The sequence below is a fragment of the Corvus brachyrhynchos genome, unplaced genomic scaffold, assembly GCF_000691975.1.
Source record: "Corvus brachyrhynchos isolate BGI_N302 unplaced genomic scaffold, ASM69197v1 scaffold139, whole genome shotgun sequence".
Lineage (NCBI taxonomy): Eukaryota > Metazoa > Chordata > Aves > Passeriformes > Corvidae > Corvus > Corvus brachyrhynchos.
Window position 1 is genome coordinate 2241680 of NW_008246062.1, and position 25520 is coordinate 2267199.

At 44.0% G+C, this 25520-nt stretch overlaps 1 protein-coding gene across 9 annotated transcripts in view; it reads right to left on the reverse strand.

The window, feature by feature from the left end:
• CELF4 (CUGBP, Elav-like family member 4) overlaps positions 1 to 25520 on the reverse strand; it is a 616716-nt gene that overhangs the window by 53361 nt on the left and 537835 nt on the right. For 5 of the 9 annotated variants that reach the window (XR_001865975.1, XR_001865974.1, XM_017746615.1 and 2 more), the window contains exons 6-9: positions 17594 to 17741; positions 12770 to 12919; positions 1681 to 1761; positions 603 to 668 (exon numbers count right to left, since the gene is read on the reverse strand). Coding sequence is in view for 7 of the 9 variants with exons in the window: in XM_017746615.1 (XP_017602104.1) it covers positions 603 to 668; positions 1681 to 1761; positions 12770 to 12919; positions 17594 to 17741 (445 nt within the window). In the remaining 2 variants the exon portion in view is untranslated. The remainder of the gene's footprint in view (positions 1 to 602; positions 669 to 1680; positions 1762 to 12769; positions 12920 to 17593; positions 17742 to 25520) is intronic. The other 4 variants (XM_017746616.1, XM_017746617.1, XM_017746620.1 and 1 more) reach the window with 4 other exon arrangements.

Genomic DNA, 25520 nt, shown 5'->3' on the forward strand with positions numbered 1-25520 from the left:
TCAGTCCATCAACTGCAAAGGAGCTGCTCGGCATACAGGACACACAACTGGAGGCTGACCCACGGGGAGCTGTGGTGAAATCTGCTGAGAAGCAGGGGAATGTCTGGATAGCTCTTAAGCAAGGCTCAGACTGACTAACTGGGGCAAGGCCAGCAGACACACCCTAAGAAAAAGGGTGTGGTGCAGGCATTCCATACCCTTCCAGGCACAGCAGCAGTGGGTCTGCGGGGTGTGGCTGCCCATCTTCCCTCTTTGCTGCAGCACTCAGGAGACCTGTTTTAGAAAGTGGCCTCCAAAGCAGTGGCCTGATTTTGCACTTGTGCACTGTGCTAAGGCAGACCAGACATGGTCATGCTGATGAAGCTTCACTGAGGTGCAGGTCAGTGGGAGCCTTTCCCTGGGAAATGGAGGAAGTTGTCTCCTCAGTGAGAGAAGACCCTGGGTATCTCGATGTTGTTGCAAATTGAATCTGGGAGTCTGTGGCCTCCAGCTTGTTCCTGTATCAGTAAAAACCTCCCTTCCCTCAGCCCCCTGAGGTGTGTTCAGAGGGTAATGGCTTTAGAGAAGAGAAAGGTTTATTGGGAGAAAGTGTTAATACTAACGACCTGCGTACTGCTGCACTCCAGCGTAGGCTTGCTGCAAGGGGTCTGCTGCAGTGGGGCTCTGTGCTGTGGAGACACAAGAGAGACAAGGAATTAAGGGGTTAAAACATAAGGCACTCTCCCCTTATATTTTATCATCAATATGTGTTATAAAACAGGCAGACCCAGGGGCTGAGGGTTGAAGAGGAGCAGCTCACTCACCCTATGGACAGGAATGTGGAGAACCCCCCAGGATGGCTAAGAGGGGTCTGTCCCCCAGCCATCACCCTGTGAGACCTTGGAGCAGAGGACAAATAAACCTCTCTCCTCATTTCCCAAGCTTTAATTATGGATCTGCACTGATCATGCAGATTTTTGGCACTAATCAACCCCAAAGAACCCTCATCTTAATCCAGGACTAACACTGTGCTAGGTGCTGTGCAAACTCAGATCTCAGTGACAGCTACAGTCACATGAAACTTTCAATCAGAGCAGAAAACAACAGGGGCATAGCAGGAGGAAGGAGAAGAGAACAAAGCAATGGCTCCTGTCATCCCCACATCCCTTCGAGGGGCTGTGTTGCTGCCAGGCAGCCCCCAGTGAGAGAGAAGAAGCTGCATGGAGGGGAGGGGGACACCACTTCTCTGCTCCAGGGAGGATGCTGTGAATCTCTGCATAAGGCATGCAGTCTCTTGCTGGCTTCAAAGTGTATTTTCTCTCTTTACAAGTGTGCATTCCTCCCCACTAAAACTGTTTATTTTTGTGAAACTTTGAAGTCTTGCTCAAATACAACCAAAGCTAGTTAAGATTTTTTTTTTTTTTCTCCTTTGGTTGATAGGGAGAAAAAAAAGAGAGAAACGTGTTGGATAAGCTCTTTCTTTATCTGCATCAATAAAAAATTTAAAGCAAAGCTTGGCTAAACCTCCAGTCCAAATGTCACCTTGGCCCTAATATTTCACTTCTTGCTATGAGTTTAATTTGTATTTATTGGTACTGCACAGTTCTACATTTATGCAGTCCCTCCAACCTATTCCTTGTAGGATGATCCCTTAGGGAACTGCCACTTTCCCACATCCATCCCACCTTTTTTCCTTCTTACCCGCACAGAGGTGTGGCTGGAGGCAAGGCTTGGAGGATGCAAAGGTGGGGGCCTCTTGGAAGGAAATCTGGTGCCATACACCTATCCAAGGAAAGACACTGACTGTATGGCAAAGTGTGGGGGAGGTTGTCATACGTGAGTATTACATACCCAAGGAACATGGATAAAGTGTTTTCTTACAAATAGAAATACCAGCTTGAAACTTAACTTTAAAGATCACCATTGGTCATGACGGAACCTTGCAAGGTCTTGCACTTTTCTCCCAAAATACAAGGAGGAATGGTGAAACGACCAAATTTGAGGTGGCAAACCCAATTAGCTGGCTAAGGCTTGGAAGCTCCTGTTCGTTATGGGTATTACTGGATCATGTGGACTTTGAGGCTGGGGTAGTCACAGGAAGAAATAAGTAGGATTGCAGTCTTAGGCTGGAATGGTTTCCTAGCTGACTTTTGGCAAGTCCCTCAATATGTGTATGTGTGAAATGGGAAAGCGCTGTCTTACTGTAAGGATTTTCATTTCTTACAAAAGGGTGTGAGGAGAATACATTAAAACCTGTGGGAGGTCAGTGGAAGGCAGAGTAGAGATTCTACACTACATTTTTTAAAGAGTAGCTTTTCCAGGAAAATAATGGAGGTAATGTTCAGAAAATATAAAAAATGTTTTTACTTACTCCATTCTTCTTGAAGAAGAAACCAACTAAAGTCTATTCTTTTTAACCTCTGCTCAAAACTGTTTTCCTCGAAGAACAGAATATGGTCGTATCGTTCCACAAGAAAATTGACTATCTATGGAAAGTTGAGTAATACATCAGTGCCCTCACCCCTTTAGGAGAATGGATCATAATAACTTAGACCCTTCAAGTCCTGTCAGGTAGAAGATATCTCCTGAGAAAGGTGAGGGAACCTGTGGTGAGTGAAGCAAATCTTTGTAACTATGGTTTTGCAGACTGCAGTGAAGCAGAGGATCTGCCATCTCTGACCCAAAGGCAATTGTCCTTCCTTCATTGCATAGTGGAAGCAGTTGTCTGCTGCTCAGGAAATGCAGTTACAGTATTTCATTCCTCCCCAGATGAGGCTGATTCGGGCATGCTTGTTCTCCCCCTGACCTTCTGATAATTAGCAGTGGCTGACACTTCACTGATACAGGAGAAGTCACTAGGCAGGACCTGTCTGACTGTGATCCTTTCCTTTATTCCTTGCCTTATCTGGGCACATGTGGGAACTGCCCAACCTCCCCGCTACAGCTGAGTCTATCTCCTGGATACGACCACCTGTCTCACTGCAGAGCTGCTCTGCTTATCCCACCTCTGGATATCTCACCTGCCTTTGGAACCATATTTTGACCATCAGAACTAAGACATTCTGCTTAAGAAAATTACGCTGATAATCATGGCCCACCTTTAAATATTAGAACTGGGCAAATACTTTATTTGAAGTGTTTGGGATAACAGGCTGTGAAATGCAGCCTTTCTACCTTCCACACTAAAGCTTTCAGAGTTCATTATTTTCCCAACTATTAATGACTTTCTACCAAGGGTAATATCTAACTGAGTATTTCTCACGAGGCTGCCTTGTGACCCAGGTCATGCATGGGGTTACCTCTTGGCTCATAGCGCATGTAAGCCAGTGGGAAGGCTCTGCCCTGGTTTCAGTCAGCTTTGCTCCAATCTGGAAATCACTTCCTCATGAGAAAAGAATACACAAAGTAGCTGTTCTAACACACAGGGCCCTAACATTGACCCAGCCATCCCTGGATGCTCTTGAAAAGCAGAGATCAAAGCACCTCTGGGGAGGCAGCAACTCCTGGGTTGGGGCTCTGTTTTACTTGTAGTCTCACACCCTGCCTTGGCCATTTGGGAAAAGCAAAAGTTGTGGTGAGTCACAAGCAGCAGGAATTTAACTTGGCACCTCTTAAAAGTGATGACCTCTGCTCACTGAAGAACTCGCCTTCCTTAGCTTGAAGACTGTGTTTACTCAGCAAATGAAGATGTGACTTCAGCACAGTAGATGTGTCCGTGCTGGCCAACATGGCCTATGAAGATGCAGGGACACAGACTTCAGGGCTGGCTGGACACCCTGGCAGGAAGCCAAGGCATCTTGGGCAGCCATGAGCACATCTTCATGCTGCTGCTCACCCTGTAAATGAATCAGACCTAGTGAAGGGCATAACTGCCTGTGCTCCCAGACGTAGCATGGATGAAACCAACAGCTGGTATTGATCCAGAAATCTCAAGACACAGATTAGACATTTGAGGAAGTTGTGGCCATGCTGTGTTCTGTAAAGTGACAGTCCTCTTACATGTTAATGACCTATGAGGAGTTCATTATGGGCTCAGATACACAAGGAGCTCACAATTCAGAGTCAACCTACCACAGGGGTTAGGTTTGGCTGTAGCCCACCACGTGCTAAAATTCAAAGTGATTGGGAGATAGGAGTAATTTCTCTGTCTCAGCACCAGGAGAACATCAGGTAAGGTTGCTTTATTCCTCCATAAGATACACATAACTTCATAGGGTGGCCTTCACATAGATCATTAGTGAGAGAGTTACCCTGCCTCAGTCACCCTTTTTCCCCATCCAGCTTGCCAGTCTTCTTTGATACTGAAAATATTAGTTGAACACAAACATTCAGGGCTGGGAAAACACCTCAGCTCCTCTGTGTGCTGTTTGTGCCAGGGTGCAAGCCCACAGTGGCACACAAGGTAAATGGGTGTATAAGGGCTGGTTAGCGCTATTGATGAGAGACGTGGATGTCACAGAGCACCTTAAAGCAGCTTTTGGACCAGAATCAGCATGTATCTAAGTTGTAACATCATCCAAAGACCTTGGATGTGCTGACTCTGTGCAATTGTGCCTAGGGAGAACATCTGAAACAGCTTTCCTTGTGACCAGACCCATGGAGGTGTCATGTCCAACATACAGACGTTTCTGAGATTAAAGGTGGTGTAATGTAAATGCTGAGAATCAGCTGGTGAAGGAAAAAAAAAAAAAAACAGAGAGGGTCCTGAGAGGACAACCATCAATCATGTCAGCCCCACTGAAGTCCCTGTGGCCTTGCTGCTTTCCAGGAGCTGAGGATCTGGCCTGGCCAGGGCAAACTAAAGGTGTACTGTGAAAACAGATGCTAATAGTAACTTCATTTGGCAGCTCAGGGCAAGAGCCTTATCCCCAGACATCTCCTCTATATTAATTTGATCATTTCCATATCTCCACGGGAAAAATCTTGCTCAAATACAATTGTCTCTTTGCAAGACAATCCTGGCCAAGATGCCACAAGGTGACCATGGCAGATAACCTTCCATAAACCTGGAGACATAAAACAAGCCAATGACCTACTATATGGCCATAAATATAAATTTAACGAAGGCAGCACTTATTCATTAGGCAGAAGTCAAGAAATGACTCCCAAGTCCTTCAAAGAAAGTAGATCCGTTAATGTCACTTTCCAAATCCTCTGCCTGATGCCAAAAAGCGAGGATGATTTCCCAAGTCAGCATGAAAAACCAGTGCTTTAAAATTAACACCAGGAAACTTTCTTACTCCTGATATATCTCTAGATTGAAATCCAACTTTTTAAAGGGGCTTTCAGTTAGTGTTGGGTCTGACATTTAGCTTCTGTCAGAGAATGAATGGATGGAGGTGGCAGAATGAAGCCTGTTGTTAAAAATAAATAAAATTGGTTTAAGTGATATTCTATAAAGAATCCTTCCTGAGGTGTCAGTAGCCCGGCTCCAGTGTCTGTCCAAGACAAGCAGTTATATGGGTGTCCCAAGTGAAAATGGTTGTAGGGGACAGAGAGCTGGAGTCTGCTGTGGTATTCAGGGGTGTAAATCAGGAGGATCTGCACTGAAGTGAGTGGGCTGGTGAGGAAAAAGGATGACAGTTACTGCCTGAGCCATCAAAAGGGGCCTTCCAATGCTCTCAGTGGACTATGGGACAGCCTCCCTGTCCCAGCTCAGGTAGGAGAAAGCCAAAGTGGTCTGTTCTCTGAAACCAGAGGAGTCCAGTGCTCCTGAAAGACAAAAGCAGAGCCTGGCACATTTTGCAGCCCCTAAGGTGCCTTGTGATTTCTCTTTGGTGGAAGGAGTAGTCTTACTCCCATGTGATATTCTCTCCACTCCTTGCTTCTGATTATCTGTGCATTTTGTGACTAACATGCTCAATTCCATCTATTTCACTCTATTTTGCAGGGATGCTTCCTGTATAGGTTTGAAACAGCATATTATGAGCTCTGCCCCATCTATCCATTCCTCTCACTGTCCTGGAGGTATTCCACACCTCTCCCAGGAGCTGCAGCTTGGCCACTATCACCCTTGGGAAGGTGGGTGAGGGAGGAGGGCAATCAAAGAGAGGCAGTGCTGTTCAGTCAGTGTGGGGGGGTAATAACATAATGATAGGAAAAAAAAAAATCTATGTGAAGGCCAGGATTAAAATAAATAAATAACTGAGTGGGAGGGCTCTATTCACCTTCTCCTTAAATCCAATTTAAATCACTCTCTACAGCCCTAATCTATATCCATAATTATATCATTTCGTACAACAAGCTTGCGAGAGGTCTTAAGAAATTTATGTAGATTAAAATTCATGGGTGCCATAGTACAGATTCCATATTATTAAGATTGATTAGGACAGCTGATGCTGTGATTAAAGAAGCCAGCGCTTACTGTTGTAATTAATTAGGTATTCAGACACAACAATAACTGCAATAACAGAAAGAATGTGCTGATCTGGCAGAAAACAGAGGCTGATCCTGTGTTTTATAGTCTCATTTTGCCATTTAGGGGTGGACACCACTCAGTTAAAGACATGCTGTCCCTCTGTCTCTTCCCCTACGCATCAAAAGAACAAGGAAATCCAGGGCTTTTATGTCCTCTGCTTCATCCTGTTAGTAGGAAAAAGCCCTCTTGGTAGCATCCCCAGCTACTGTAGGTGTTTGTTTGGGACAGCATATGGACCTACTATAACATTCATCTAGTTCAGTCATGGAAACCAGGATTATCTTTATTATTTTCTTTAAAGTCCCACCTCCAAGCCCCATGCCTAATCAGGTTGCTTCTGAGATGGATGCTGAGCAAAAACATGATAGGAGACATGTCTGGCAATGAAGAGCTTCCAGATAACACAGCAAGAAAGACACAGACAACTCAGAAATGCAGACAGGTGGACATGGCTAGTCAAGGTGACAACCATTCAACAGCAAAGTCAGGACCAGACTTCCCTCTCTTTGTTGTAGGCCATAATCACATATGTCAGGGTCAGGTTTTGAAAGTTTTTAAGGCACTCTAAATCCATATTTTGGGGGAGCTTAGTTTAAGTCATCTTTAAAAATAAAGCTCAAAGTCTTAACTCACATGGATGCTACTGAAAACATCAGCACAGAGCCTGATTTGTGTTTACACCTTCCTCCAGATCAGAGGAGAAAACCCTTTTGCTCTGGAAAGGCTCACACAACCGTCTTAAACAACCTCATTCATTACAGCTGCAGCATGGTCTCTGGAAGTACATGGCATCATTAAAGTGGCTTAGACTGCAACTGAAGATGGCAACTTGTTATCAAGTTTTTAATGAGTTCATTCCTCCTCTTGTTTATTTTACCAGTAAAGCATAGTTTATGGCACATGGCAGATTGTTACAAATGGGTCAAATGAATGCTTCTGACATAATGATGTGTCTCAGGTGCTCACTGCTGCATTTTTGGGACTGCTGATACAAAATATGAACAGGAAAGCTCTCACGTGGAGATTTAGGGTGGGCAAACAGTACAGAGCCAGAGATTTCCTGCAGTGAGGAACTTAGCCTCAGGGCAGCTGAGCCAGGCACATTTCTAGGCTATAGTGTATGTCTGGACCAAATGCTGTGGAGTTTGGTTTTCATCCTGGACCTTCTACATGTGCAGGCAAGTCACTATTTTTCTGTTCTCCTGATTTACCTTCTCTCTAAACTCTTCTTGTCTGACACCCTTCAGGCCTGAAATATCAGGATAGACACTGGGGTGGGGGAAGCCAGTCTTTTCCTCTCCCTGCACTAGTGAAGAAGCCCTGCTCCTGCCCAGTGTCACTGGATGGTGCCTGCCATGATCAGGAATGACACTGGACTCATTGGTCTGGAGCAGCAGCCTGTCCATCAGCAGTGCTGCTAATTGACAAGCTGATGGACAAGGCTGTCATGACTGCATGCTAGCAACTCCTCCACTGCAAAATTAACTTGGGTAATGATAATAATTACAGATGGAGTCTGAATGCTGTCTCTGCTGGCAGTGGGTGAAATTGGTACCTCTTTGTTGAGCCAAGGAAAATGAACTGATGGTCATAGTTCAGTTACAAAGACATGAGTTGCTACAAAACAGGAATTCCCCTGTGAAGTACACCTTTACTGCCTGTCTCGGTGACTTGGAAAAATGTGGGCATGAAGGCTTGGCTGCCCATTTGTACTGACAGCTAGTCCTCACCAGAGAGGGCTGGACCCTGAAGAGGATATGAGGTGGAGGTTGCTGTCTTGCTAGCCCAGATGTACCCACTGTGTGCTAAAGGGAGTGGTGGTGGAGAAACTTGTGCTGGGTCTGCAGAGTGGAGAGATAGAGCCAGTCCTGGAAGGGGTGAGCAGTCAGAAACAGAACCACTGTGTGCCTGAAAATAGTAAATGAGGTGACACACTTTTAATGGATTACAAGGAACTGAGGGGAATTAGCTTTTGTTTCCTCAGCAACCTAAATCCAGACCAAATGTACTGAATTGGAATCCCAGAATATCCTGAGTAGGAAGGGATCCATATGGATCATCAAAATCCTGCTCAGGGGAACCCCAAGAGTCATACCATGTGCCTGAGAGCATTTTCCAAGTGCTTCCTGAACCTGTCATGCTTGGTGCATTGTCCTAGGGAGCCTGTTCCACTGCCCAACCACCCTCTGGGTGAAAAACTTTCTCCTGATATCAAACCCTCCCCTGACAAAACTTCAGGCCTTTCCATCAGGTCCTGTTACTGGTCACCAGAGGAGAGATCAGTGCCTGACCCTCTGCTTCCCCTTGTCAGGAAGCTGAAGAACTCAGCACCTGTGAAAACATTCCCCATCTAAGGCTCCACAAAGCTGCCATACTACTGGCCCATCCCTGGCTCTGGACATCCTTGGCCCAGGAGGAATAAGGGGGATGTAAGATGCTATGTGATGTATTTCCACTTCTTTCTGGGCACATCACTGGATGGAAGATTATGGAGCAGTCCTCACTTTTCTGGGAGCTCTGCTTTGTTCCTTCTTCCAGTTCTCTCATTTCACTGATAGGCTGACAGGCAAGCCCTTCTCTCTCTTGTTTGCTGCCCTTTAGTCTCATGATTTTCTCATGTCTCCATCCCCTTCTCTTACCAAAGAGGCTTTATCTTTGGAGTGAGAATTTTGTCTAGTCCCTCACAATGCAATTCAGCAGGGCAGGACCTGTTACCAGAGAGCAGAATTCTGATGATCTGAGACACAGCAGAAGCCAGTGCAGATGGTCTCTACTGTTACTGTACATCACACAGGGTTACAAGAGAGGCTCTGGGCTCTGGGTGGCTAAGAAGCTTTGGCAGAAGAGTGTAATCCCTGCTACTATGACTAATGTGGAAATGGCAAACGCTCTTGTGCTGCTGCAAAGTGACTCACAAGATCATGGCACAACAGCTCTTTGTCCCCACTATATATTGTGACACTTTGCCACGTTCAATAGCTCTGCAAACTGAAAGATTAAAGGGCAGGAATTAATACACAAAAAGGTCAAATCTCCAAAGGGGCTTAGACTAGTGGAAGGGGAAATACTTATTGCCTTGTTATTCACTCTGTGGCAAAAAGTGCACTGAGGCATTATGTACTGTCTGATCTTGGAGAAGGTGAGACCCTGGCTTGCAAAGGTTATGCCTGCAAGGAATGGTTTTCTAGTGCCACTGCATGGATCCATAGCCTGACCAGATTAACAGAGAAAGCTAATTCCTGCAGGGACAGGGGCTGTGATCAAAGCCCTGGTGAGTAGGGATGTTCAAAGTACTCTGGCCTTTGCCACAAATCCATGGATAGTTTGGTAATCGGACTGAAATGATACCATGTACGTCCCTTTACCAGTCTAAGGGAATCTTAAAAAAAGAGCACAGGGGAAGACAGAAGAAAAAAAGAGTGAAATTACAGACTAAATACAATTATTCAATATGGACCTGTTTTTATAAAGACTGTGGTATTCTGGAGTCCTTTGGATGCAGCATCAAAAATACTATGGCTGGTCAGAAGAGTGAACATGTAGACAAACTGCACAATTAATGGAATTTATTAGGGTCTGAATGATATGGATGCCATGCCTCTAGAGATGTTCATTGTCCTGTTTTGCTGTTTTCAGGCAACAAAGAACATTCTGCTACAGGCTGTAATGGTGTGAACCCACATTTGAAGATTTTTTGTGGAGTATGAAAGAGTATCTGAGAGCAATATTCAGGATTTAAACAATATGTGGCGAGTCATAATCATAGCAAGACTATGATTATGTACATAATACTGCCGCAGTCTTAGCCACTTTCAGAATGAGAGATACGCCATAAAAGAAAGTTGTTTGGAAGATGCTGCCTTTGGATGGGGACTGTCATGATCTTCCCTTCTCTATAGTGTTAGTGCAATTGCCTGCACAGCTGTAATATTTTATTTCTACCCTTGCATTTAGAGATAGAGCCATGCGGAACCACAGGGCAGTAAGAGATGCAATAGAGGAGAGTGAGAAAAATCCCATAATGATGGAACAAGCTGCCCAGTGATGAAAATTTCTTTCTAACCCCAAGCAATTAGTGGCTGGGGATTACCCGTATAAATGTCTAATCCTTTTATTTTTTATGCTGCTAAGCTCCAGGACTGAGTAAAGCCTGTGGCAAGCAGGAGAGGTTTGGAGAGTGCATAAATGCTCATGAGAAGGAACATGATTAGATGGAGCAAATGCATGATGTAAGCTACGTGGACTTGCTTTCAGCGTTTCAGGGACAGATAGAAGCATAATGAGAGGTGAGTGTTTGACCTGCCACTGTTCCCTTTACACCTCTGCCATAACTTAAGGTGTCACTATGTTATGGGGAAGCTGAGCAATGAGAAAGACAAATATATTGCTGAAGTTACCCCAAGATAAAGCCAAACTTTACACAGCTCAGACTGTTTGGATGTCAGCTTTACTGGCAGAAGGGAGTCTCTGCCCACAGCGAAGAGGGGCAACGATGACTGTCAGCTTTCAGTGTGTCAGCCTGTTGGTGTTTGTGCAGGGACTTACTGTGAATTGCTGCCTGAGCAAGTCTCTCCGAAACTCAGAGGGAATCAGATTAAGGCCATTGACTTTTACAAAACCATGGATGAAATACCTAACTGAAAGGCTTCTTTGATTATGGGGATAGTTGGGGATAGTAACAAAAGCTCAAGCCATTAAGATTCACCTAGAAAGAACACCTTTTCTCTGGTACCCACAGTAATGGATCATCAAAATTAACTAAATAAACCAGAAAAGAGGAACAGACATGCATATAAATGGATGAATAAGCAGAGAGATGATTGACTGGAAAACAGGTAGATACTGAAATAAATGGACAGAAGAACAGATGGCCATGTTTATGTAACCTTAAAGACAGAATGCTTTCTCAGTGCTGTGGTTGAGCTCACTGAGCATACTAAGGGCTCCCTGCAATCTTCTGATGCTTTCATAAGACTCCAAAAGCTCCCCAGCCCTTCAGCTGCTCAAACACTTATACACATGCCTAAGTTTGAGTGCAGTAAGTCACTTGATTTTCATTCTGCTTAGAGCTGAACTCAAACGACCTGTTTGCAAAGTGTTTGTTGGGAGGAGGATAATTATTTGTCAATACCTAGGAAAGATTCTGGTATTTCTATGTTATGTGATATTTTTCCATGTAGCTCAGAAAGTCCCCTATGATGATGAATCTTCTGAGTTTACAGGACTGGCTAAGATTGAAAGAATTATTTTTTCTCAGAGTTTTTTTGGGCTTTTTGGCTGGAGCATCTAACTCAGTATTTGATTTCCTAACAGACTAGATCAATCTATCAATTCCCCAGGGTAAAATACTCCTTTGCCAGCTGGTGATTAGGATCAATTAGTAACATTACTTAATTTTTTGTTGCTATGATTGTTACCATTAGTATGTATACAACAATGGTAAAAAATGTCTTTCTAGAGGAAGTGTATTGGAGGAGAGAGCTATCTCAAATCTCAAGGACACTGAAAAAATGTAGGTGCACATTAAGGAATGGTAAACTCCTGAGTTCTTGGTAATTACAGCTTTAGACTGTATGTATATTTGTAAATACAGGTACAGGGGCAGGTATGTATCCTTGAGTCTTCCTCATTCACCTCTGACTGCCAGAGCTTGCAAAATCACTTCTTTAGTGCTGGCATCTTCAAGCTGGACACAGTGTGAATCCCAGCAGCAGTTCTCCTGCACCCACCAAAGGGTTACCCTGAGCCCATTCACAGGCTGTATTGATGGAGCTTCACTCTCCAGGCCTGCTAAGGCAACAGGATTTGTGTGCTGTGAGCATTTTGGAGATCAACACCTGCTCCCTTCACACAGGAAGCCGTTTGGGTCAGCAGACATGTAGACCCTTTGGATCATCCTCCCAGAGCCATCTGGCTGCAGGAGAATTCCAGCAGGAGATACCAATGCTGCGTGCAAACAGGCTTAGCACAGCTCCTTCGAGGCTAACCAGAAGCAAGACCCTTGGGAGTACTGTGAGGGGATCTGCCAGCATGAACTGCTCAGGAGTCATGTCCATTTTCAGCTGAAGCAAAACATGCTGGTTGTCCTGACTGTATTCACCAGACATGCTATCCAGCAGATGAGCACTCAAATATTCAGTACACAGTTTTTCCACCTCCAACATGCCCTTGATGTTTATCATCCAGATTGAACCGTTTAACACTGTAGCTGCGTAAGACACAATACACCAATGCTATAATGAGCCCTGGTGGTGTGGGGTATAATCTTGCTGAACCTATGCCACAGGCTCCTGTTGGGCAAAGCCTGTGGGTGTGGACAGTATCCCTAGGACTGAGGGAGCAGGCTGTGGGCACAGGATTGGTCTGGCTTACCTGGATAAGGGTGAATGCCATTAGCAAAGACGGCTTCAGCAGCTGGCTGCCCATTAGCCTGCGGCGGGGGGGCAGTGAAACCATTCACCCCAATTGGAGATGGGATGCTAGGCACAGCTGGTGCAGTTATGCCAGGAGGCGTGCTTCCACCTGCAAATGGGGAGGACACAAGGGCAGAGCTGGTGAGTACTGCAAACAACAGCTTCATGGAGGAAACTGCCAACACAACAGCTGTGACCACCACCCGCAAAAAAAACAAGACATGAGAAAACTCCCAAGCTGTTAAGCAAATAAAGGGACTGCTTGCCACTGCTCCTGTGTTCAGAAAGCACTCAAGAAAAGCTTGAAAAACCTCCAAAAACTGTCAGCCCCAGCTTTCTACAGCAGTTCCTACAAGATTCCCTTTGGATCTCTGTGGGTGTACTGATTTCCAGGACTGCTCTGTCTGCACTCTCTCATGAAGACACCTTTCATGTGCAAACTCATTCTGAACTTTCTCAGCACTAGGGATCCTTAAAAGACTTGTCAAGTTTATTTGTAGCTTAAAGGTAGCCAGTGATACATTTTTTTAATGTCACTGTTTGGCCCAAACTTGACTTCATACAGTTTTAACAGATATCTCCCAATGAATGGGGGCAAAATTTGGACTAGATTTGTTACTTTCATGGCATCATACTTCTTTCCTTCTTCCTAGATGCATCCTGTGGGGGACTGTAATCCTGCTAGTTCAGAAGAACAAATTAGTCTTTATGTTCTGAGTGGGATCTTGTTACCCATTGGCAGAGAATTCTTAAATTTCTGGGGAGAGAATTAAATCCCTCTGCTACCTCACTGTCTCCTCCTATGTATGTGTAAAATGACTGGACTGTCTGTTCTTCTTGCAATATGTTCAGGATGATTTCAGGAACCAAAAATGAGTTTTCAATGAGCCTGAAATCATATTTTTCTCTTGCTAGGTATGCATGGGAAGTTAAACTGTCTTATCTTCAACATTATCTTTCTGTGTCAGGGTATACTACTGATTGAAAGCACCAGTTTTGCAGTAACCTCTCTTTTAAACCAAGTGAAGATACTTTCTTCACCACAGCAGCATTCCATGATGGATTAGTCCAGTAACACTTTTAACAACTGCTTAAATCTGTGTTGGTGCTTTAAGAAAGCCACTATGGATACATGAGATGTTTTAATATGTTCAGATTTGAGTAGCCCAAAAAAAAAGGCACTGTTTGAGCTCATTTCTTATACCCTGGGCAGACAAGCTGCTGCTTCCCCTTTTCTTATTTAAATCGTGTTGGCCTTTAAAAATGTCCTCTGTGGAGGTACAGGGAGCCAGCAGTGGCAACTGAAGTCCAAAGGCAATGCTCTTAGCATATGCCATCAGCTTGCAAATCACAAAGGCTACTTAAAATTTCAGTTGCTTTTCTGGATCTCTCCTTTATTTGCATAGAAAATGTAAATATATTTTTTTTCTAAAATTACAGCAAGGGATTTGTGCTTGCTATTTTGTGCGTGTCTAAGGAAGTTTAGGCATATTTACTGGAATTCTTTAATTTTCTTCTTATAAAGAACCCCCCTGGAGAGGTCAGGTCTGTAGCTGGAGTAAAACTGGCATAATGCCACTGTGGAAAACAAATGGTGGTGGTGCATGCCAGTTGTGGATTTCATCCCTTGTTTGAGGTCTCTTGCTGTAGCTACACCAGGTGCAGATTTACAACATGGAGAGAGAAGGAGGGAGGGAGGGAGGGAGAGGATGAAGGAGGAAGGAAGCCCAAATAAAATTTCATTTCCAGCCGCTCTCTGCAGGTAACAGGACAGCAGACCCACTGCCAGACCCACTTTTCACCCAGATTGTAGCAGTAAATGTAAAAGAAGAAAGGAGGAATGTAAAACCTGAACCAAGCTCTCAGAAATGTCAAATTAATTACCTCACAGTTACAGACTGTTGTGTGAGATAAACCTGACTCTTGATGGAAGACTGTTAAAATGACAACAAACAGCATTAAAGTTTTCTTGGTCTGAATTACCCACAAGGAGTGCTTATTGCACTCCATTGACTGCATTTCAAATTAGATGTCTAAGTTTTGTATGGTTAAAGCCAGGTGAGATGGATACTCTCTCTCATCTGTTAGATTTGCCTGGATCCAAAACTCTGAGCTCCTAGTTCCCATGGGGAATGAATTAATTTATGGTCATATTCCCAGGAATCCACTCTCTCAGAGGTGAGATGCACAGGAAACCAGCTGGATTAGGGGGCCTGAAGACACCTGAAGCATGGAGGCACTGTGCTGAGCCAATAGCTCCAAAGCCTCTAGGACTTCTGGGTTACCAGAATCTTTTTTTCTGGCACAATTTTTCCTTTGCTTTGGAAAGATCAAAATGCTTCTTTTTCTTTTTTTTTTTTTTTTTTTTTTTTGTTTTTTCCAATGTTCCAAACACTTTTTCTAGTGCCTGGATTTTTTTTTTTTCCTGAGAACTTTGAAATATTTCATTTTCCTTCCAAGGCAGAACAAAGATATACTTCAATGACTAGAAATCCTGCTATGAAGCAGAATGATCTTTTTCCATTTGGCTTTCTGAATGCTAACAAAAGCCAGCAGGAGAATTAATGTTAGGCTTCAGATATCTCCTGGCTACTCAGAAATCGCTGCTAGTGTTGTAGGCTTGCTTGCTCAGACATTATGTGAAACATTCTCTATGCATCTTATCACATGCTTTGTGAGTGTTGTAGTAATACAAGGAGTAATTTCAAAGTCTAAACATTTCTCCTTAGGAATAATTGTCAATGGACATTTCCACAACCCACCACAGAGATTTTTCATGAAGGAAGCTACTCATTCAAGGTAAATCTGCAATAACACCAAAGTGAATAGGCTCTGTGATTGAAAATATGTCATTAGGAGAGTTCAAAATTGGCTGCCATGAAGACATCAAGGGATCATCTAAACCAGCATCTTATTTTCAGTAATGACCAGTCACGGGTGATCCGGAAAGAGCGTAAAAAACATACGTTTCATCTCCTTATTCTGACAGTGAGAGTTTAACAGTCCTCTCATCCTGTCAAACACTGGAATAGGCTGCCCAGGGAAGTGGTGGAGTTGTCATCCCTGAAGGTATTTTAAAGGCACACGGACGTGGTGTTGAAGGATATGGTTTAGTGGTGGGCTTGGCAGTGCTGTTAATGGTTAGACTTGATGATCTTAAAGGTCTTTTACAACCTAAATTGTTTAATGATTTTATGACTCTGAAAGAGGAAAAGTTTACACCAAAAAAGAGCTGGGATACTTTTCATAGCTGGATATCATGGTAGGCACAGAATCTGGCTGTTGTACAGGTGTTTTCATGCCCATGACACAGAACCGATCATTTTCAAGAATATACTTATGTGTAAGAGCTTGTGCTCTTTTGTGGTGGGTCCATGGCAAACCACTGCCTGGATTCAGCTTTCCAGGCCCTGACAATATTTGTATTCCAGGCAGTCTTTGTTTGATGTTCTCTCTGCTCCCACCAACACAAAACAAATCTAGCTAATGCAAATATGATAATCTTGCCAGCAGCGGGTTTAAAGGGTGCACATATAATTAAGCCACTTTTTTATTTGGGTTTGCAGTAACTCCATCGACTTTTTGTTTATACATTTATCATTGTGTAAACATATATTTTGAAATGTGCAGTATAAGGTTTTTGAGTCAAGTGCTTTTCCTTGGGTCTCCATAAAGTCTTGTGGAGTGAGATCTGACTTTCTTACTCTCCCTTCTCCCCCCAGTCCCTCGTGATATTCTATTACAAGTGGTCCTTTCAAGATGTACCTTTGAGTCCTCTTCATCCCTACCAGACTCTAGTATATTGCAAAGCTTTCCAAATCCTCACTTCTTTAAAGGTTTGGCCCCAGTTTTCCTGCTTCCCTACTTCCCTGCTGTTAGGCCATATGTCAGTTCAGGACTACCAGAGCTGGTGATTCCTTGACCTGTTCCTGACCAAATGGTAATCTTGTGCTTCAAGCCCCAAGAAAAGACAGTCCTGTTTCTGTCTCAGCTTATTTCTCTGCCTGCTGAGCCATATACTGCAGCTCCTAGAATGGGCTTCTTACAGCCTAACCAGATCCTGACAGCCCTTCACTAGCTATCTGTCTCTGTTCCAGCAGCCAGAAACCCCCTCACCAACCACCCTCATTCCAGGTAGCACCAGATGTCTTCCTTGAGTACCTTCTGTCCTATTTCACAAGAAGGGGAAAGGCTTATGTGTCCCAAAGGCAAAATTTATCTTGTTAATGACATTGCATCTCACCAGAAACCATGTTTTGTTTATCTTTGGGCCAGCCTGGTTGTGACAGCACCAGCACTGACGCCTTGGACACATATATGCACCAATAAACCAGTGTAGGTCACCGTGGGATGTTCTGTGACGTTTGGAGGGTTCTCAGAGCTAAAGAGAAGTTGTGTACGGGATTAGATTGAGAAAGAAGTGTCACAGAATCACAGTATAGTTAAGGTTCTAAAAGACCTCTAAAATCATCGAGTCCAAGCATTAACCCACCGCTGCCAAGTCCACCACTAAGCCATGTTCCTAAGTCCCACATCTAGGTGCCTTTTAAATAATTCCAGGGATGGACACTCATTCACTGCCCTGGGCACTGTGTTACAATATTACACCCCTTTCAGGAAAGAAACTTTTTCTAATATCCAATCCAAACCTCCCCTGATGCCATTTGGGAGGGCAGACTGATCCTCACCTGGCTATGGAGAGCTAACTAGTCCTGCCAGGCGTCCTGTGGGATGTGGCCAAATTTCCCTGCCCTTTGCCCTCTCCAGCCCACTGTCCCCTTACCTGAGGTTGGTGTCATGGGGGCGGCTGCCAGGCCGTTCATGTTCAGAGCCGCCATCTGCTGCATCTGGGCCGCGGCAAAGGCTGCCATGGGGTTCAGGTATCCACCCTGCGCCACCGACGCCATGATCGCCGCTTGCTGCTGCATCAGCTGGAACAAAGAGAGCAGGGAAAAAATATCACGCGGTCACTGGCAGGGCAGCCTGTGGCACCGGCACCAGGAGGGCACCCGGTGAGGGTGGGATTCATCCCAATGTTTTGGGGTGTCAGCACACCACGCCTGTGGTACCCCCCAGGCTTGGCCGTTCTTCTCACTACAGGCACTGGAGGCAAAGGGCATCTTTGCAACTTGGGGTGTTTACGGTCCCCACCCCATCACGTGTTCCCCAGTGTGGAGGTCTCCTGTGGCCTGGACTCAGCTCACCAGCTCCTTGGTACTTCTCTGGTCAGAAAGGCAGAGAAAAGGCTTTATACAGACAAAACACTATATACCTGAGCAGAGTGGTTTCATGGCTTACACTGCTTATATCAAAATTCTGGAAAAGCCTGGGCGTTACTGATGAGAGACCAGTGTGTGTAGGACAAGGGGATTCCTTCTCCAGAGGAAGTTTGACTAGTTCTCTAGGGACAGCCTGACTTTTTTCCATCTGTCAGTGACAAAAATTACTTTTTCTTGTGCTGCTAGGAGGCTTCTGCTGGGTACTGAGCAAAACCATGACCAAAACTTCTAACTAGATTATACCACCTATTTCCAACACTGCCAAGCAGAGACCCCTGTAAGTGCTGTGCAAGAGAAGGGAGCTCCCCTGCTTTAGTAAGATTAATATCGTCTAATGGGAAAACCCCTTCCCTGTAGTATTGAGCTGGGTTGACTTTCTCAATTAATTTGTTTCTAGAAAGTGGTCAAAATGCTGCTTCTTTCAGGGCACCTACAAAAGTCAGAAATAAGGAACCTAGGCTACATTTTTAGGCATTTGGGGCTAAAAAAATTTTGGAGCAGAAGGCTGGTAAATGGTTATGAATCCTGGAAATGCTTCTTTCCTTAAAACTAGACTTTGTCATCATTATGTTACATTCAGAACCCAGCACACAGCGGGTGCAGTTCATGTACAGTATGGCTGCAGAGAGATTTTAAAATGGTCCTGGTGTGAAGGATAAGACAGTTTGGTTGAAGCTGCCTCTTGTGTCCTTCCCTGGAGCTGTACAAAGAGCCAGACAGGGTGGGTATGTTTGCCACTCATCAGTGACCAGTAATGGATGCTTAGAGAAAGTGTGGGGGAAAGAAGATGGGCAGAAAGTGAAACCTCACTCTGTACATTGCCCAGCCTCTGGTAAGCTGTGACTTGATGATAATAGTGGAGAAGAGAAATGTTTTCTGTGGTGATTTTTGAAGTGAGTCATGTCTGTGCTGTCTCCAGTATTGGAGTAACTCTGTTTTGCTTCTCTCTGTGATTTCACTCTCTCTCCCCAGGAAATCACCCTCTGATGCTGTTCTTTAAGCACATGCTTCTCAGAATTAAACAGACCTCAGAAGTCATGGCAAGGAACAGACTGTTCCCTTCTGTTCGCTTTAATATTGAAATATCAGCTAAATTAGCTGTTCATACACATACACAATGAAACAAACCCTTGAAATCACTGTACCCATTCAAATGCTGAAACTTTCCCTGTCACCATCCATAAACAGTCCAAAGTAAAGGGTGCTCTGACAATGACTTGCTGAATAACCATGCACAAGTTATGTAAACTTGCCTTGATTTCTCCAGCTATAAAATGTAAAACAGGATACCTGACTCCACACATCATCAGATCTACAGGTGAAATGTGTTGTACTGGATTTGAGTGTTATTGGTTTTTGAAGCCTAATGCAGATTGGTCGCAAAATGGTGGCTTTCCCTTTGATTGTTAATTACCCTTTTTTTATTATACCATGCATAAGGTACTTTTGCAATTTAATTAGTGATATTTTGCTCTTTGCAATTACTGATGGAGTGATTAGACAATCTTTTCTATTATACACTATGTTGATTCTCCTTTAAGGAGTACATTTGAACCTAGGCATCATTTAAGATTATTCTCCAGAGGAGGTACTGAGCAGGCGATATTAGGAAGTATGCCAAGGAAGTGAAGGAGGAAGGAGAATCCATCCATCTTTAACACTGTATTGACTCCAACACTAGCTGTGCTGACTCACATTTCATTTTCTGTTCTGGGTGTTTTTACCTGGATGATGCCTAAAGAATTTTTTTTTTTTATAATAGATTTTTCATATATTTGTAGCTTTGTAGATTTTTAATACATAGTTTTATAGTCTCTAGCACCTTCTTACCCTTTCTCAGACTTTTGAACAGTAACTATGTCACATTCTTGAAATCCTTTTTAGTCTTACTTTCAAGAAAATGATTTCTAACAAGGACACTGTTTTGCACGAGAACTTAAGAGACATAACAAGATGCAGGGCAAAGAAGCCCCTGGAGCAACCCCAAGGAGCTTACCCAAGGGTGGGTAGCTGGGGCAACTGGTCTCTTATTGGATGTACCTGCTAGATACACTAATTAATTAACCTCATAAAAATTGTAGAAATCCTGTATCACATATGTGCACAGCCATATTTGTGCACCTGAAAGCTCTCACTTAAGAATTGCTTGCCACTTTAACGTTGTTTGGAAAAGATTTTTTCTTTTGATTCTAGGCAACATAGGGACAGGTGAGGATGTAACTGGCTTGTTGCAGAAATGACGGCCAAAGTATGTGACTACAGAATTTCTGGAGACAAAAGAAACACCTCTCTGAGATGTTTGGTGCAGTTTCAAGGGCTGGGGACAGTTCCAGTCTGGCCCTTGATGACTTTTCCCAGTGCTTCTCCAAAGATGACCAGACCTGCATGCATAAACCCACCTCAAAACAGAGAGTGATGTATGGCTGTTCATGTGGGTGCCATGGTCAGTCCTGCTGGCAGATATCAACCTGGTACTGGAGACAGACACCTTCCAGGGCAGGCTGGGGACTATATTTTTGGCATTTCCCATTGTCAGGTTCAGTGAAATAAATACAGATGGAATTTCATGAGAGCTGGTCACTTATTATGGCTGAAGTGATAACAGGCAGAGAAATCTAGGTCAAGATTCATCTTTCAGTACCCAAATTCTTCTGGGCAGACAAATTGCAGCTTTGTTTCTCCTTATTGTCTCTATGTGGAGTCTCAGGTGATTGGTTCAGCTGTACCTACCAATAATCAGAGGAAATATTTCCCTCTGCTTACCTGGCTCTCAGCAGATATTTTTGGATCTTAGTTCACATCCATTTAAAAGAGAGGTGTTTATCTTATTTTTGTGTTTCTCCTGTGTTTCTGCTTCTCAGAAACAGGGCTCTATCCAAAAAGTTGCTGCATTATCAATGGTAGTGCAAATGATTGTACTGCTCCAAAGACAACCTCCGCTTTGCACTCAGCAGAGCTGGACAGTCAGTTGTGACATTAATTACAGCTTATGCAACTTCTCCTGTTTATGGATGTCTCTGAGCTGTTCAGAGTTAGCAGTGGCAGGTGTTCCTCCTGGTTTGGAAATCAGGCAACCTCAGTGTGTCACTTCCTGTGCCTTTGGAGGGATTATAAATTTGCACTGGAAGGTGCATGATTGCAGAATATGCCTTAGCTACATGCATGTTCCTTTTTGCAGTGTAATGTCATTCATGCCCTTCCGTTACAGGTCTTCAGAAAGAAGAAGGTGTTTTCGGTCTCCTTGTGAGAAGAACTAGATTATCCTGATCTACTGATCTGTGCTGAAGGTGCAGAGTCTGCATATTTCAGTGGAACAGTCATTTAAAACTGGCCATACTCCCACAGAGACTGAATTAGGACCTTGAGGAGCAAAGAGGTTAAAAAGTCAATGCAGTAAAAATAAGGTCCTAACCTGTGATTTGGGAAACTAGATCAGGTGCTTCTGCTGCAACAGGCAGAGAACAGTCATCCAATTTCTTTTATCTCAGTGCTCTGTGGATGTACTGTCCAAGATGTCCTAGAGACCTTGGGAACCCCTCTGGCGTATTGAAATGAGCCCTTCACACCATGACCCAGAGGACACAGACCACTCTGCAGCCTTCAGAGCTAGTCCATTAGGTAAAAGTGGGATTGCCCGGAGCTGGAAGGAATAGAGCATTCCACACCTGACTCCCAACTAATGGCTTTGCTTCCTTGGCTGGAGAGGTGACCTCAATCATGTCCCAGTAATGTCTGGAAATTTCAACCCTTGACAACCCTCCTGCCACAATTCTGAGGTCACAGATCCCATTCATGCCCTTCCCACTCTGGTTGAAGTCGCTCAGGGGCAAAGTTTAAGGGGGAAGAAGAGGGGACTTATACCCAGCCCAGTGGCTGATGGTCAGAGCTTGGCTGAGTGCAACAGCACCACGAGGGTGGGAGGACGGGATCTCAGTCACCTTGAAAGAAGCTGACAGCATCAGACCTACCTCCTTCCCTGCAGGGCAGCTCTAGGGAAATTTATAGAACAAGTCCTGTAAGGGTCACCAGTCTTCCTTCTAAAACTTCCAAGGCATTCCCAATGAAAGTCACCCCACTCCTTCCCCAGCTCCTCCTGAAGACAAATGTCCCATCCACTCTCCTTTCACTTTCAAAGAGACCCAGTGTATGGTCCCAGTTAATAAAGCTGTAGAAAGTGAGGCAGTGACCCCACCAGAGGCAAATCAATAGCAGCAGGGCCCCTGGGTATTGTGTACTTTAAAATATGCCATTTGAAATGCAGATTTTCCCTGCCTGGGCTGGGGCTACAGAGCACTAATCAGGAAGGCAGCAGCCTTATTATCTCAGACTGATCCAAGGGGACGGAGAGGAGCTTTTCCCTCCCTTAGCTGAAAGGACGTATTTCCTTTTGCTTCTCTTACTTCCTTGGCATGACCTTTGCCTCAGTATTTAAAGCTTTTTCCCATCCATTTTAAAGATTCATTCCTTCTTTCCTGCTATCTTTTCTGTCGCTCAAATATTTATCTTCTGAGGAGACCAGGAGATGCTACCAGACTGGTTCCTGCCCTTGGACAGCACCCCAAGAGACAAGAGCCTGCAGTCACCATCCCGATGCTTGAAACAGGTGGAGAGGCACTGGAAAAGCCATCCAAAGCATGGGAAGGGGTGGCAGTGTTGGCTGATCGATAGAGACACATGTAAGGATTTGTCTCACACATCTTTTTCCCACTTCAAGTTGCAATGGTACTCAAGGGCAGGAAATACTGTCCTTTTCTTACAGGAGGAACAATTGTATGGAGAGATGAAGGAACTTTCTCAGAGCAAAAAAAATCCTGCTAGAAATAGGACAAGCATGCACAGCCTGCCTTCCCCACTCCCCAAAAGAAATGTGTGTGAAACTGAAGAAGGGGAAGAGGAGAAAGGGGGATTATTTCTGATGAGCTCTTTCTGAAATAGCGTGATCATTGCCCTTCAGCCTTACTCTGAAATGACGTGATGACCTTCTCCTTTTTTTCCAGTGTTATGTTCTGTCTTTGTCTCTGAACCACACAACGTTTTGTTTGACTTTTCATATTCGTCATTCAGTAATAATAATAATATTAATAATAATAATTATAATAATAAAAGTAATAACAGCATCCCACACTTCCCACTCCTAATGATCTATATAAAGACTTAGCTAATGAATCCTCATGGTATCCCTGTGATAGAAAGAGGTAAGTAAAGTAATCAATCAAGCAGTAATAGGACTCATATTTGGTAAAACGATGTAATTGACAAATTCATGTCTGCTATCCCTAACTGGGCATTGGGATTTAAAACTAAAAAATACTTTCCAAGACTTGAAACAAACACAAGATAATTCGTAGATCAGAATTGTCCTTCATACTTCTTATGTTTTCTTGGATATAGACATTTCTGCTTTGAAAATAAAATTGAAATATAATTTAGATTTTAAAAAAACCTAAACAAATATGCAACAACTGGATTAATGTGTCTTAGTGCCTTTCCGAAGTCTGACACAGAATAGCTTGGGTTCCTAACTTCCTGAGAACTGTGAACCCCCCCCAGCAAAAGACCTAAAATTTTTTTTATGTAGAGCCCAAATCTGAGTGTTCATTATTTCTGAATTACCAGGGAGCTGGTGGTCAGAAATAAGGTATTAGCCATGTTACAAAGTATTATGGCCTCAAAATAGCTTCCTCTTCTGGAACAGATCAGCACAAATAATTTGCATAACAGGCAGTATTTACCAAATATACTGTCCCATTTTGGTAATTTAAATGTAATAACTATTCTATCTGGAAGGTAGCCTATAGTCAGTAATTTTTTCCTGATTTGATAGGGCTAGCTGATTTTTTTTTTTAAGTATCTCTCCAAAATAATTTCACAGTACAAATTGAAGAAATATTGGAAAAGCGATTCTTCCTGTCAGCATTACCTCAGATCTTTTAGCAGAAATATCCTTTCATCTCCACTGGAGCTGGACAGGGAGGCAGAAGGGGGTGCCCAGGGGTTTGTGGTCAGCATGGTAGTCACTGCTGCCCTAACTTCCCAAGGAGACCACTTAAGATGATGTCTGAGAGCTCTGCTGTGCTGGACATTCCCAGATTTGTTGCAGTTATTGTCTGCAGTTCAGGAGCAGGAGCCATTTGTACTTTTTCAGAGTGAGGACAGCTGGGATTTACTGAGAAAGGACTTGTTCCAGGCCAGAGAAGAAATGTTAGCATTGTCTGTGTTGTCTCTGTCCCAGCCTGTTTTTACACACCCACTCTATGCCTATCCCCTGCTGCAGGATGCAATCAGTCCCATAGCTGGAGTTTGGCCAGAAGACTGTGGCTAACATTCCCACCCCATTTTTTATGCAAACTTGATTTATGACTTTGATCTTATCTTAAATAATTTAAAAATTAAATAATTTATACTGTATCTGTCACTTTCCAAGGCTCCTTCCTTTGTTCTTGCTTTGCTCTTCTGCATTTTCCCATCTCCCTAAACCTTTTTTGATCTGCGTACATTTCCTTTCTGCATGGTGAGACATGGCTGACATGAGACAGGCACTAAACACTCCTTGCCCCTTTCTTCACAGAAAGAAGACCTGCAGGAACTGTAACTTATTTGGGCCAGGACTAAACTGCCACCATTGACAGACTGTTTTGATTTTCACTGCTTGTGATTTTGGGCTTGGCCACCCTAAGAATGTGTGCTGTGCTGCTCTGAGGTGGAGAGTGTGCCTGCAGGTTCTTCCTAGACTGGCAGCAAATCAAAGGTGGTGCCAGGTAACATCACTCTCCTTCTCTCCAGGCTGAGTCTGGATCTATACCTCAACCTGGCCTCAGACTGCAGAAACAGCTGTCAGTACCCAGCTGATGTAGATCCACAGTAACCTGACAACAAAAAGGGCTGGTGCCCTGTACGTGTGTGAAATAAAATAAATAATTGCTCCATAAAAGGGGAAGTTAAATGATTATGGGAAGATATTGCTGCAGAGAAAAAACCAAAACAATCAAAAACCCACCCTGAAGCAAATTAGAGTAGGGGCTCTAGGAGCTTTAGGAAACCATGAAATCTGACTTGCCTTGAGCTGCATACAAAAGAGGTGAGGTAGGTCTGATGTGACTTTCTGTGTCACTGAAACAGCACACAGAGTTGGTGCCAAGCTTTGTCTGGTCTGCTTGAATGTGGCACTTGAGGAGGGGGTAGAAAACCACACAGAGAGGAGAGCTCCCTTTGCTTCCTCATTTTTTTACCTCTGTGTCTGAGGCCAGATGGCTGCTGAACAACAGGACTGGTTGCCTGGCTGATATGAAACCGTCGCTGCTATCAAGGTTAAAGTTGTTTAAGTTGAGGCTGAGGGGGGTGGCAATGTGCAGCAGCAGGGAGAGCTGTGGCGTGGCCATTTGCTGAGCTGTAAGGGAGGTAATTTGGAGAGGAGCTGGGGCCCAGAGCTGT